Source organism: Olea europaea, unplaced genomic scaffold (genome assembly GCF_002742605.1).
Source record: "Olea europaea var. sylvestris unplaced genomic scaffold, O_europaea_v1 scaffold775, whole genome shotgun sequence".
Taxonomy (NCBI): Eukaryota; Viridiplantae; Streptophyta; class Magnoliopsida; order Lamiales; family Oleaceae; genus Olea; species Olea europaea.
The window spans coordinates 220,862-233,029 of record NW_019266170.1 but is presented as its reverse complement, the minus strand read 5'-3'; the positions used below and the strand labels follow the sequence as shown (position 1 = coordinate 233,029).

The 12,168-nt window shown below is 36.1% G+C and overlaps 1 protein-coding gene and 1 pseudogene across 1 annotated transcript in view; one reads left to right on the top strand and one right to left on the bottom strand.

Moving 5' to 3' along the window:
• Positions 1-579: 579 nt before the first annotated feature.
• On the bottom strand, positions 580-7,819 carry LOC111391333 (annotated as a pseudogene).
• Positions 7,820-11,843: 4,024 nt separating this feature from the next.
• The window catches only part of LOC111391332, a 2,211-nt gene continuing 1,886 nt past the window's right edge, over positions 11,844-12,168 (top strand). Inside the window, exon 1 of the mRNA XM_023016531.1 lies at positions 11,844-12,163. Coding sequence (XP_022872299.1) covers positions 11,844-12,163 — 320 coding nt within the window. The remainder of the gene's footprint in view (positions 12,164-12,168) is intronic.

Below are 12,168 nucleotides of genomic sequence, written 5' to 3'. Positions count from 1 at the left end.
ACGACAACGTTCAGAATTCGACGAGACATTTGTTAAAAATTGTACAATAATTACCAATCGCAATTTGTAGAATATGTATGTAATCTCGATTTGTTTTTGTAACAGAGTAAAAGAGAGAGTATTTGTTCTTGTATTGAATCTTGCATTAGCTTTACATTGGATGCATGGAAGAGTATTTATAGTAATACAAGTTAAATCGTGGCTCTTGGTTGGGAGTACACGTGGCTTCATCTTGTTGGTTTACATGTCAAATTCTATGCATCATGTTTGACTACCTAGTCTGCTATACATTTATTAATTGGTAGAGTCACCGCTATGTTTAACAAGATAACAAACTTACACTCTATGATGTGTGTCCCATCAATCATTCGAAGGAGATCCTTGTGTAAGGCTAGATCATTGGAGAAGAGTATTGCCAAAGGTGTTCTAGAGCTCAGTTTCGACATTTGGGCCTCGGTGCAAACCAAATCGGCGTAGAAACCACCGGCGCCAATGTACCTCGGTTTCAGCATTTGGGCTACGTCATGGGTGTTGTTTCTATATGTCGTATCTTCTTTGTTGGCCTAGGGGCCTCCGACACTATGCTACGTAGTTCGGCATGTGTGGGCCATGAGCCTCAGTGGGTCGACCAAGTGTGTCAATACATAACAAGAACCATCTCCTTTTGGTGGTCGAATCTGCTCCAACTGGCTCCTTTTTCCTGTTCTTCATTCCTTGCTTCAGGGCATCTAATCTCCTCATACGAGACAATAACCATATTGGTGCAATGTTGAGAACTATTATAGAAACTAGTGGCTTGTGATTAGATGGCATCATCCACATGAAAACATAAAGATCAGTGAAAAAATTACTTGGTATCCGTGAGACAACCATGCAGACTCCATCTTTGTCGAAATCCTTTCATGCCTTCAACTCCACTTGCCAAAATCAAGCGCCTAAAACACAAATAATACCTTATTTAATTACTTTACCATGATGAAATTTGATCTAAGGAATCAGCATAATTAAACTATGACAAAGTCCGTATAGAGAAAGATGGCATATAATTTATATTATCTTATGTAGAGATTTCTGTTCCTACTCATTGGAAAAAGACTTGAAGGTTCACTCTGACTATATTGCTCGGAGACTTTGCATGGCAGCTTGGACACAAAAAGTACACTACAACATTCTATTGGAACCTACCCTCGATTTTTTTTTTTGAAAAGCCTCTCATATTTCAGACTTTCGGAAAGCAATAGTTGCCTTTTGTCACCAGTGTTTCCTCATATAGGAAAGGACTCAAGTTGAATAGTTTTTCAATTATAAATGTATTGGATTTACCAGTAAATGGACAAAGGTTAAGTGAAAAGAAGTTTGGTAATTTCACCTCTAAATTGAGAAAAAAAGAAACAAAGAAAACCATCTTTAAACTAGTTAACAAATATCTAACACCAGCCATAAATATTGAATGGTTCAGAAGAGCGTTAAGAGTGGGACGAACAATTGTTAAAATCTTTCTTCTTTCGTTCCTTGTCCTTTTCATTGACAACAGTGACTTAGATCTTATGACTAACAAATGTGAAAAGATAAACAATTTCATAAGATAATAGGTATAAATGAAATTTAGAAATATTTGTTTGTTTTTTTTATCATTATTCAGAACTCAAAGTAACTGAAGGAAAAGTTCACATTACAAATATAAAGGTTTGTACAACTGAATTAATTCGAGATCTGAAATTGGAGATTGAGGACGTTACTTTCTACTGATATTAGCAATCAGCAGCAGCCCTAACAAGAATAGTCCGTATGAATCTTTCCATGTCAATGAAAACTTTGACATGTTACTTGCTTTGAACTACCTTAATTTACGAAGTGGCAAGTAGATTCGAGAAGAAATGCAATTTTTCTTACTTTCTGTAATTTCCAAGGAAAACTGACAACTTACAAGAATAATGAATGAGTGATACCTATCAATTTTCTTTCATTCACCCCATTAGGGAGCGCCTGCAAATTTCCTAACCCATGGTTGACTGAACATACCTCTCGAGCAATGTGACTTCTGATCCCAACTGGTTAGCTCTCTTCTTTGCTTGATCCAAAGGTATTGATATTTCAAGTTTCTTCTCATTTTCTCGAAGGCCTTGTCTTAGTTTTTTATCCTACATATAGAAGACCATCCTTGCAAATCTCGGGACAAGAAATCAAACAAATAGTGGAATCCAAAATTAATCATACAATTCTTTAAAAACTCACCCTACTCTCTGCATATTGCCGATACATTGTAATCTCGTCTTAACAAAATAGCTCAATATCATTAATTTATAAACCTATGCAATAAAACCAAAGAGGGAACAATCATTTTCAACTTAGAACGCCCCCAATCAGTCCAAAGAAAATAAAATCATAAGGAAAATTCTATTTGTACATCTCCAGATTTTGTTACAGCATTAACATGTTGCGATATTTTGAATTCAAAAAAGGGTCAAATGGTCAGACCCACTATCTTTCTCTCCTATCATTTATTATCCACCCAACCACTCATAATTTTCCAACCACTCATATTTATCTCACTGTCGTCTCTCTCACTATCCGGTGTCTCTCTCATTATTCGGTGCTGCCATATGAAAATTTCCGAACCATCGGTGCTATCGCCTGAAAGTTTCCAAACCACCGGTGCTACCTTCTCTACAAACCATCGTTGCTGTGGTCTCAACTTATCGAAATCGCCAGCGTCTGAAATTCTCGAAATCAATTGTATGCGTATGTGGAATTTTTCAAAATCCACAATGTGGGTCTGTGGAATTGTGTTCATGTTAACCTCTTAAGCGTAGCTTAGGGAAACATCTTGTTAGTAATTTTCATAATTCATAAAATCTGTTGCTACTGACTTGTGTATGCATTAAATCAGCGTGTTTTATATTCCAGTATTGTCAAGATTTTAGCTTGTCGTGTTCAATTGCACTTGCACTCTATTTTATCTAGTTCGAATTCTGACTTTGGGCTTTCTGAATTGTACTGTATGCTAGAGTTTGCTCCATGGTAGGAAGGAATAGAGGTATATGTCATAGTTGTAGAAAGCCGAGTCACTCATTGTCGAAATGTTTGAGAAAGAGAAGATTCTCGAAATGTGGCGAGGGGTTTATGAAGTGGATCGAGGTGAAAAAAAATAGTGTAAACAAAGGATGGATATTCCGTTGCTGTTCTCATGACTGTAGGCATTTCAAGTAGTGTGATGTTTCACCATATGATGATGAGCTAGTGCACTATGAACGTGAATCAAGTTTCTCTTCTACAGGATCATATGAGTTCAACGATCCAACTATTGACCTGTCAAGTGTTTTCCAAAAATGCACTAATGTAGCCGATGAAAATGAACATTTTGAGATTTCTCTCAACATAACTCTTGTAAAGGGAAATGAGATCTGGATGACGAGGAGAAAGCGAAAAAAGGGTGTTAATTAGACAGTGTATTGTTGATGTAATCAAATTGTCGTAACATTTGAATGAATTGGTTTGTATTTTCTATTGAATGAATTGTGACTGTTCTATGTTTGTGGCATTCCTATTAGACATTAACTTCAAAGGTTTTTTTTGTTGGCCACAGTTAATCTCATCTCATCTTGGCCGATCTTTCTTCCATCACGTAGTCATCACTAAAAACGAATTGGACAAAAATTTACATGAAATATTAGCTCGTATTACACCATATTTACAAATTGCGTACATTGTTTTTGGCAAATATAAATTCATTACTGTGAACAATATGTTGTTTGGACTCCTTGCTCATCAAAACGTTTTTAGAACATCCATGATCGACCCAAAATTCGCCTTCACTTGCACAGGTGGATTTGCAAACCGACAGCCCATGTCTTTAATCTCCCCACTTTGCCTCAACTTAAACAGGACCAATAACCCTACTTTGCCTCAATTTAAACAATGCAATCAATTTCAAGCCAGTATGAGGGCATATAAACATACCAGTCGAGTTTGCCTGAGCCATGGTATCCATCAACTCCTCCTCGGCCGCCTCCTCAACAATCCCATTTGAATTCTTCAATGCAAAAACTGCCCTATCAATAGATATATAGTTCCAAATATAAAATGCATCAAACAAGCATCCAACAGACTTAAAATGCATATATAATCCCAACTCTTTACACACCTCAACAATAAACCATCTCCAAACATAAAACTTCAATAGACAAATGAAGCAAAGATAAATTCATTACTGCAAACAATAACAGATTTCGACAAAGTTGACAAAAAGCATCCAACATGCTACAATTCATGAATAAAAATAATAACAAATTTCAACTAAGTTGACAAAATGCATCTAACAAGCTACAATTACAAACCAATCAACATAAGAACCATAGCTTGTATGTCATTGATTGTCGACAATCCTCTCTCATGTGCTGAGATTATGACAAGTCACACATGGAAATGTGATGGTCGTTTGAACTTCCTGCAAAAAACAAAATGACAATAATGCATCAAGCGGTCCACATATGAAATGAACATAATATGTAAAGGAGTAAAAAATCAAGCATGTCACCTTGAGATTGATCAACATTAAATCATCGCCACATGCTTTCAAGATGTACTTATGTTGGTTGGCACCGATGTAGAGCTGTTTTATTTTTTGGAACAACTTTCAAGATCATGTTTTTGACGGAGTTTTTTAGGAGCTCCTTTGTGTTTAGAGTATTTCAGATCCAAGACGAGCCCGCTAACTAGCTTTTCTGCTTCGAGGCATTGAGATCCGACATTACTTGACTTCAACGTCGTTGACTTCGTTGTTAGGAACTCAATCCAATCCATAATACCCTTCCACTGTTGTTCATCATAGGCCACCAAGTTAGCTGACTTTGTATAGGCAGTGCACATTTGCTCATATCTAACTTGGTTGGGAGTGCGAATCTAACTATCGTAAGTGATTAGAACTCTCGTGTACGGTCTGTTGACATCTCTCATCCTCCTCATCAATATATATTTATTTGGCAATGTTTGTACCTGATTTCGAAGCAAAACTCTAATTACGTGCTTGCAAACGATTTTTCTAAACTCGAATAAATGACAACTGTACTGGAATTCACAGTCCTCTCTACGGAACAAGACTTTAAATATTTTCGGGATCATACATTCATTCTTATGCACTTTGTAAATAGTATGTAAGTATGAATCGTGGGCAGATAGGACTTCCCAATATACCTTTCCGATGAACTGTTATTGAAACTCCTTGAACTTCGCGATTGTGTACATCGACTGGAATTGCTTCTCCATTGCATACCTTGTTGCACATGGAACCATTTGTGAAAATGATTTGAAATCACTTGAAATTCCTTCTCCACTTTACTTCTTAATGCATGCTCGTACTGCTATACAAACTGCTTAAAGGAAGCTTTGGAATGAACATAACCATCAAAAAATGCATTAATGCTCTCACTTCGTTGAGTTGTCGACATGCCAATCCAAAATGATGTCCTAAAAAGACATGGTACCTATCATTGTCTCTCAATGTACAATCCAGTTAACCAATCATTTTCTAGTAATTCATACTGTTTGAGCATCTTACTCCAACCATTGTTCAAATTCTTCACATCCCTTTACGTCGTATACCAACCGTGCACTATAGAAATGATAGAAGCTTTGTATTTATGGTTGCCAAATTTCTCTGGTAACTTCTTCAACATGTGCCACAAACACCATCTATGCTTTGTATTCAGAAAGACAATTACATTCTGCATAGCTAGATCTTAATCCGTAATAATTACACTTGGAGCTATACCATGCATACATTCCAGCCATGTCCTAAAAAGTTATACGAAGGTCGTTGTATCTTTATTCGAAACTAATCCACATCCAAGGAGAGTTCATTGCCCATGATGATTTACCCCAACAAAAGGAGCGAATGTCATATCATACTTGTTAGTCAAATATGTGGTGTCAAATGTCACTACGTCGCCGAACTCATTACATGCTTTTCTACACCTATTATCAGCCCAAAAATGTTCTTCAGATAGGCCTCATCATCCAAGTCTATACTAAAATAGAAACCAGAATTGCTTGTTTGCATCTTCGAGAAATACGCTTGTTTAGCAACAACATCTCCTTCATCGAGTCGTAACTAATGAACCTTGTCAATGAAATTTCTGCAATATTTCTCAACACATGTTATATTGCTATAACCACCAGCTTCAACTACTGCTGAGTTAGAACTCTTGTGCAACGGTAAACCAATAATATCATTTATTTCGAGCTATCATTTCACGCATGCACTAATCTCGCGATTGCAACAATACAGCCAGGACTTTGATGGGCTTGTTCTATGATTATGCTCTAGGTGGATAGTGTTAATATGCCACTTTCCATTTAGTTCAGAACATGTCAGTCTCGCTTTACACCCAATTTGGACGGTTGGTTGAGGCTTTAGACAAGAATTGATACCACTCGTTCAACGGCCTTCTCGCCTGCACGTGAAAGTTATATAATGTACAACCCTGTCATCACCCTTCTTCGAATTCCTTTTTCTAACGACAAAACCAATTTGGAATGCATAATTTTTGTAAAATCTGAATACCTCATTTTTATCATTAAATTTCATTCCAACATGAGGCACGATTATCTCAGTCTCTACCCCTAAGTTGTTATCTTTCGGACTGTCGCCTTCAGATGACTAAATTTCTAGATATCCTGTATTTACGAACAAAAAACCATAATCAATTCTCACCGCCGAGAAAATGTTCATAATTGTTAACAAATATAATTGGACTTTACACATGAGTAATTAACTTATTTACATGCGAAGGAACAACATTATTAATGGTTACCAAACAAAATTGCTTTACGCAAAACAATCTGCACCTATAGAATAGCCCCTCATCTGCCAAATTATGAACACCACCTCGAAATCATATTTTCTTTGGTTTTATTAAGTGAATGTGCAACCCATTCTGTATTGTTTACAATTATTAAGTGTTCTTCAAGTGCATCACATCACATCCTATTATTTACTCCTATGCCTAAAATCAATCAACCTCACAATTTATTTAACTTGAGTCATCACCTCCTTTAAATTTTGTCTCTCCATGTTAGTGTGAGTCGAGCAAAATACTTCTTTACAATGACACCATAGACCAGGACGTAATGTCTCAAATTGATAGCAACTCGTGCTTGTAATACCTAATTTTGGAACGAGTTCTCCAAGACTTTAACACCCAAAATCTGCTCCATTTCTCCCTTTCATTTACGACACCTAATAAATTTTGAACTATGTGCAAACATATTTAATTAGTTACCCGTGCTGTTGCCGCAGTTGGAGTTGCCGCCTTTCATTTCGAATTATCTCCATAATAGTTGGGTTTAGGGTCCACAGCAAATGATGGAGGCAACAATGTGGGATTCGCCGTCGTATCGTCTCCAACGTCAATGTCAGTGGTGTCGTCGATCTGGTTCACTCGTCGTTCTTTTTGTCGACAGTGTTGAAGGATTTGGGGAAAAATGCAATTTGGGCAAACATGTGTCTTGCAAATGGTAAATGGTGGGAAAATGGGTGGTGCGAATAGTTTCTGTCAAAAAATGCATTTTTTTTTACTTTCATCACGTCAGCAAATGTAACCAATTCAGTAAGAGGACGTTGTACATGTAGACTGGTCCAAATCATAAATCTGGATAATAAAGGTGTTACTTAAAAATAGGTTCCTCAAAATCCCATCACACAAATCAACGCATTCGAGCACGTGAGACGTTATTTCAGGTTAATGAGTGGTGATGGTGGGTCCATCATCAGATCATCTCCCACCAATATAGTTTCCTCCATAGTCTATTGTGAATCAACTAAAATGAAATAAAAAGATTAAACACCGTCAATAATCAATAACTAGCTAAATTTGCACCCCGGGGCATAACCCAGTGGAGCAAAGGATAAGAGTGAGATAGTCTCAGCATTGCTGGCAGCCGCAGTGTGAGGGTTCGATTCCTGAGATATGGAATTGAATTCTTTGTGAGCACCAGTGTACGGACAAGCTCTTGTTCATTGGCCTGTTGGGGCACATCCCGCGATTTACCTCCCTCACGATACTCCAGGGACGGGGCGGTAGAGACCCTCAAGGTTGGGGTTCAACCTTCTTTTTTAACGAGCTAAATTTTAAAATTCCCCCCCTTCCATTTTATTATATATTTCAAGTTCAACTCATAAGCAAACATAAAGTTGAACATCTGTTCTCTCTTATTGAACACTAAAGATAACATCTTGAGAAGCAAAGCTTCAAAGTCCCACTTTTATGAAATTATAATCTAATTAGAAAAAGAATGTAAATCAACATCCAACATACTGTCCGGGGTGTCCTTTTCAAAGAACACGACTTGTTCGACAAAATGCCTTTGAGAGGAAGTGTCTATCAATTATACCCAAGATGCTACGAACAATTCAAAATCTCAATATTATTACCTAAGTATGTATCTACTCGAGTATGTATGTGATCATGCATAGAGAAACAAAGTGGAAATTTGTACGTTTTATGTGTGCTTGCCCAAGGTAGAAGAAGATGGAAACAGGTCTTGGGGGCTATTTTCAGTCTTTTGCATGAGCTAATGTGCAAAAGGTAGGTTTAACAGAAGTATTGTCACGTTCAGATAAAAAGGCGATAGATATTGGCAAATTTAGATATCAAGAAGAAGAGCATGTAGGATTTAACGTGCTTTTCCTGGACGAGAGAGTTATTGCAAGCTAAGCTACTGCACTATATCAAAAAAATTATAATTTGTTAGGACTTGAAGTCTCTATGAAAACATGTTACCTAAAATTTCAAGTAACATCGACCTACTGTGAATTAGCTTAAACAATAAGTAACAAATTCAACAAAATTAGTTAGGTATAGGTGAAGTGGGGTGGACCTAGACTTGTAAAGCTGTGGGATCAAAAATTAAAATTTAACTTTTTTTTAAAAAACAACATAAAATTAATGAAAATGAGTTAATACGTATTTTGATACTTTAAAAACGTCGTATAATTACATCATTATCAATATTATTAAATAAATTTTGGTACTTGTACAGTTTTGTTAACCAATTCATTGACAAATGTTGAGCCGACAGTAAGTAAACCAAATTAAATGTAGAACGTAAATGAATTGAAACAAATTCCAAGTAAATGAAATTCAAATTTAAAGCAAATGTAATTCAAAAGTAATTCAAATTACATTTAATTCGTAACAATTCTAAATTTTTTGACATCATATTCTATATAAAATTTCCTAAAAAATGATATAAATTATATTGAAAAAATTATCGTGCAAAAATAATAAACGCTAATGAAATAATTAAATTTTTTTAAAAGAAAAGATGAGTTAGACATCCTTTTTTGAGATGTACGTTTTACGCATATTTAACTATCTTCTATGTCCGTTTGGACCATTCAATATGACACTGATGTAGTTTTTGACATGAACTTTTACATGACATAGACGATTGTAGATTTGGATTGCACACGATCTTTGACGAATTTTGAAAGTTAGCATATTATCGAAATTTTCGAAATAGTAGTTTCAAACAGCCTACCTTGATGTGCTATAACTTTTGCTATGGTTGACCATTTTGAACGCCTTTAGTGAGCAAAAAACTAGGCCATGAACATTTCAAAATAGTATTAAGAGTACAATATTTCGATTTCATTTGACATCCCTTAATAAGTGTATCACAATAGGTCGTAAAGGGATCAAAACAACTATTTATTGAAAAAAAAAAAAGAAAAAGAAAAAAACCAAGGCAAAAAAATTGTGGGGTCATTTGACCCACATGGGTCCGTCCATGGGTGAAGCAAAAAAAAAAAAAAAAAAAAAAAAGGGAAAAACAAGGCACTTTTTTTGTTTAATAGTGGGGTAGTTCTCAAAATACCATTTTTAAATGAATATGTGGAACAATTGTTCGCCCTAATATCATTTATACTGAAAGAAAATACTAGAACAACCTGAAACATATATGAACTTTCTAAGTACTCTATAGAACTTAAAAATTTCTCATTGGAGGCTCCATGTCACGGCCTGCAATGGAGTGATTTGGTTGGACGTGACGCAAGAATGTCACGGCATACAATGAGAACATGAGGTAATCTATGGCAAATTAGGTCGAATCTTTGTTGTTACATGGCAATGAGGGAGTTGCCTTATTTGGTGGGAGAGAAACTTGCGTCCCCATGGCTGCAGCTGATATGTCAAGATTGTGGTTGGAGAAATCAGGTAGTGCAAGCAGTGTGTTACAGCTGGATATAACTACCTGCATCAGGAGACGTGGGAGAGGGGAATCAGGTAGCACAGACAGCGTGCTATGGTAGTGCGGTAGGGGACATATGTAGGGAAAAAATAGAAGCTATAGCAAGAGATGCAAGCAGAACCAATACTGGTACTGCGACAGGTAGACGCAAGCAATCAAAACTCAGGCAGACTAGGGAACAAGAGCTTGTCCGTACACTAGTGTCCACAAAGAGTTTAATTTCATATCTCAGGAGTCAAACCATTACACTGCGATTGTGAACAAGGTTGAGACTATCTCATCCCTGTCATTTGCAGCACTGGATTATGTCTCGAGAAATTGATATTTAGATGTCTAGATAACATTATAATAATTTCCACTTAAGGGGAATGTACAAAATTGTCACCAGAAATGAAAGTTAAAAAAAAATGTCATTTTCACTTTTTGTGAGCAAAAATGTCACATTTTTGGGGTGCAAAGTCCAAAATACCCTTAATCACACATTTCTAGTAGCATTAAATGCTTGATGTGAAGGAAAAACATTGAGTTGATAGAAAACATGGATAAATGTGTATTTTATTGATTAATATGAATTTTTGTTAATAAAAAATTACCAAATAAATTAGAAAACGAAATGAAAACAAGAAACCCTACCTCTTTTCCATCTTCTTCATTTTCATTGATCAAGAAGACATTTGTGTTGTATTCTACATCCACTTTGAGAGGTTAGTAATTACAAATTAATTTATATTACTTTTATAACTTTGTATTTGTACATTTTAAATACAACATGGGCATATTTATTTGAAATTACTTTGAAAGTATTATGCATTCATTTGTTTGATTTTTTTTGAATCCTTAATAAAATGCCATTATCACCATTGAGTAATTTCTTCCATTACCACCATTAAAGTCTCTTTAATGACAAGGCCAATATGCCATTTTCATTATGTCATTTGGTAGGTGAATAATAATGACCACACTTAATATGATGTGTTGAAGAAACCTCAGAAATTCACTGCCGTCTGCTTCCCGACATTCTCGACAGTTAAACTGTCGAGTTCGACATTTACAAATCGTCGGGTTAGACGTTTGAGATGTTGAACCTGACATTTCGAAACTGCCGAGTTATAGAATATTACTTTCAATTTGGATACTTCAAAACGATACAAACCCTTGATTAGAACTTTTGTTATTGTACTGATTTACGTATTATGAAGTGTGAGTTTCATGCTATTAAATGCCAACATATTGATTCCGAATTGTTACCATTGCAATCCCAACATTTCAGGTATGAATAATCATTTGAGATTCGTCGTGTCGCATGGGGGAAATTTTGTTCATGCGGATGACGAATGGAAGTGGAGAGGGGACAAAACTACTTCCATTCTGGTGCCAAGAAGTATTACCGTAGCCGAACTTATGTTAAGGTTGAAGGAGAAACTTGGTATTCTTGATCCCCGCACTGAAATTGAATTGAAGTTCAAAGTCCCTAACTTGAATATACCTCCGGCTGAAATATGCGACAATGAAGACTTAAATTGATAGTATCAGTGCATAAGGAAAGTGCTATCTGCGTTACTATTTTGGAATCCGATCTCCCAAGTGTTGACATGGGAAGGGACGCAAATTTTGAAGATCCTTCGTTTGTCGCGGTAGATGTTCAGCAAAATGTGGAACATGATTTGGTGAATCGAATGCATAGTGTCTCAAACAATAATGCACTTGAAACACATGAGTATGATAACGGGAGTGCACCATTAGATGAGAACTTGGATAACCCATCACCTAGTTTAGAGGCTGCTAATTCTGTTGACGTCGAGGACGAGCACTCTTTGTCACATTCGAACGATTCGGATGGATATGAATTGATGAGAACTGTGAATACATCCGATCTTTCCGAAAAGGAAATATTCTTCAGCAAGAAAGAGTTGTACT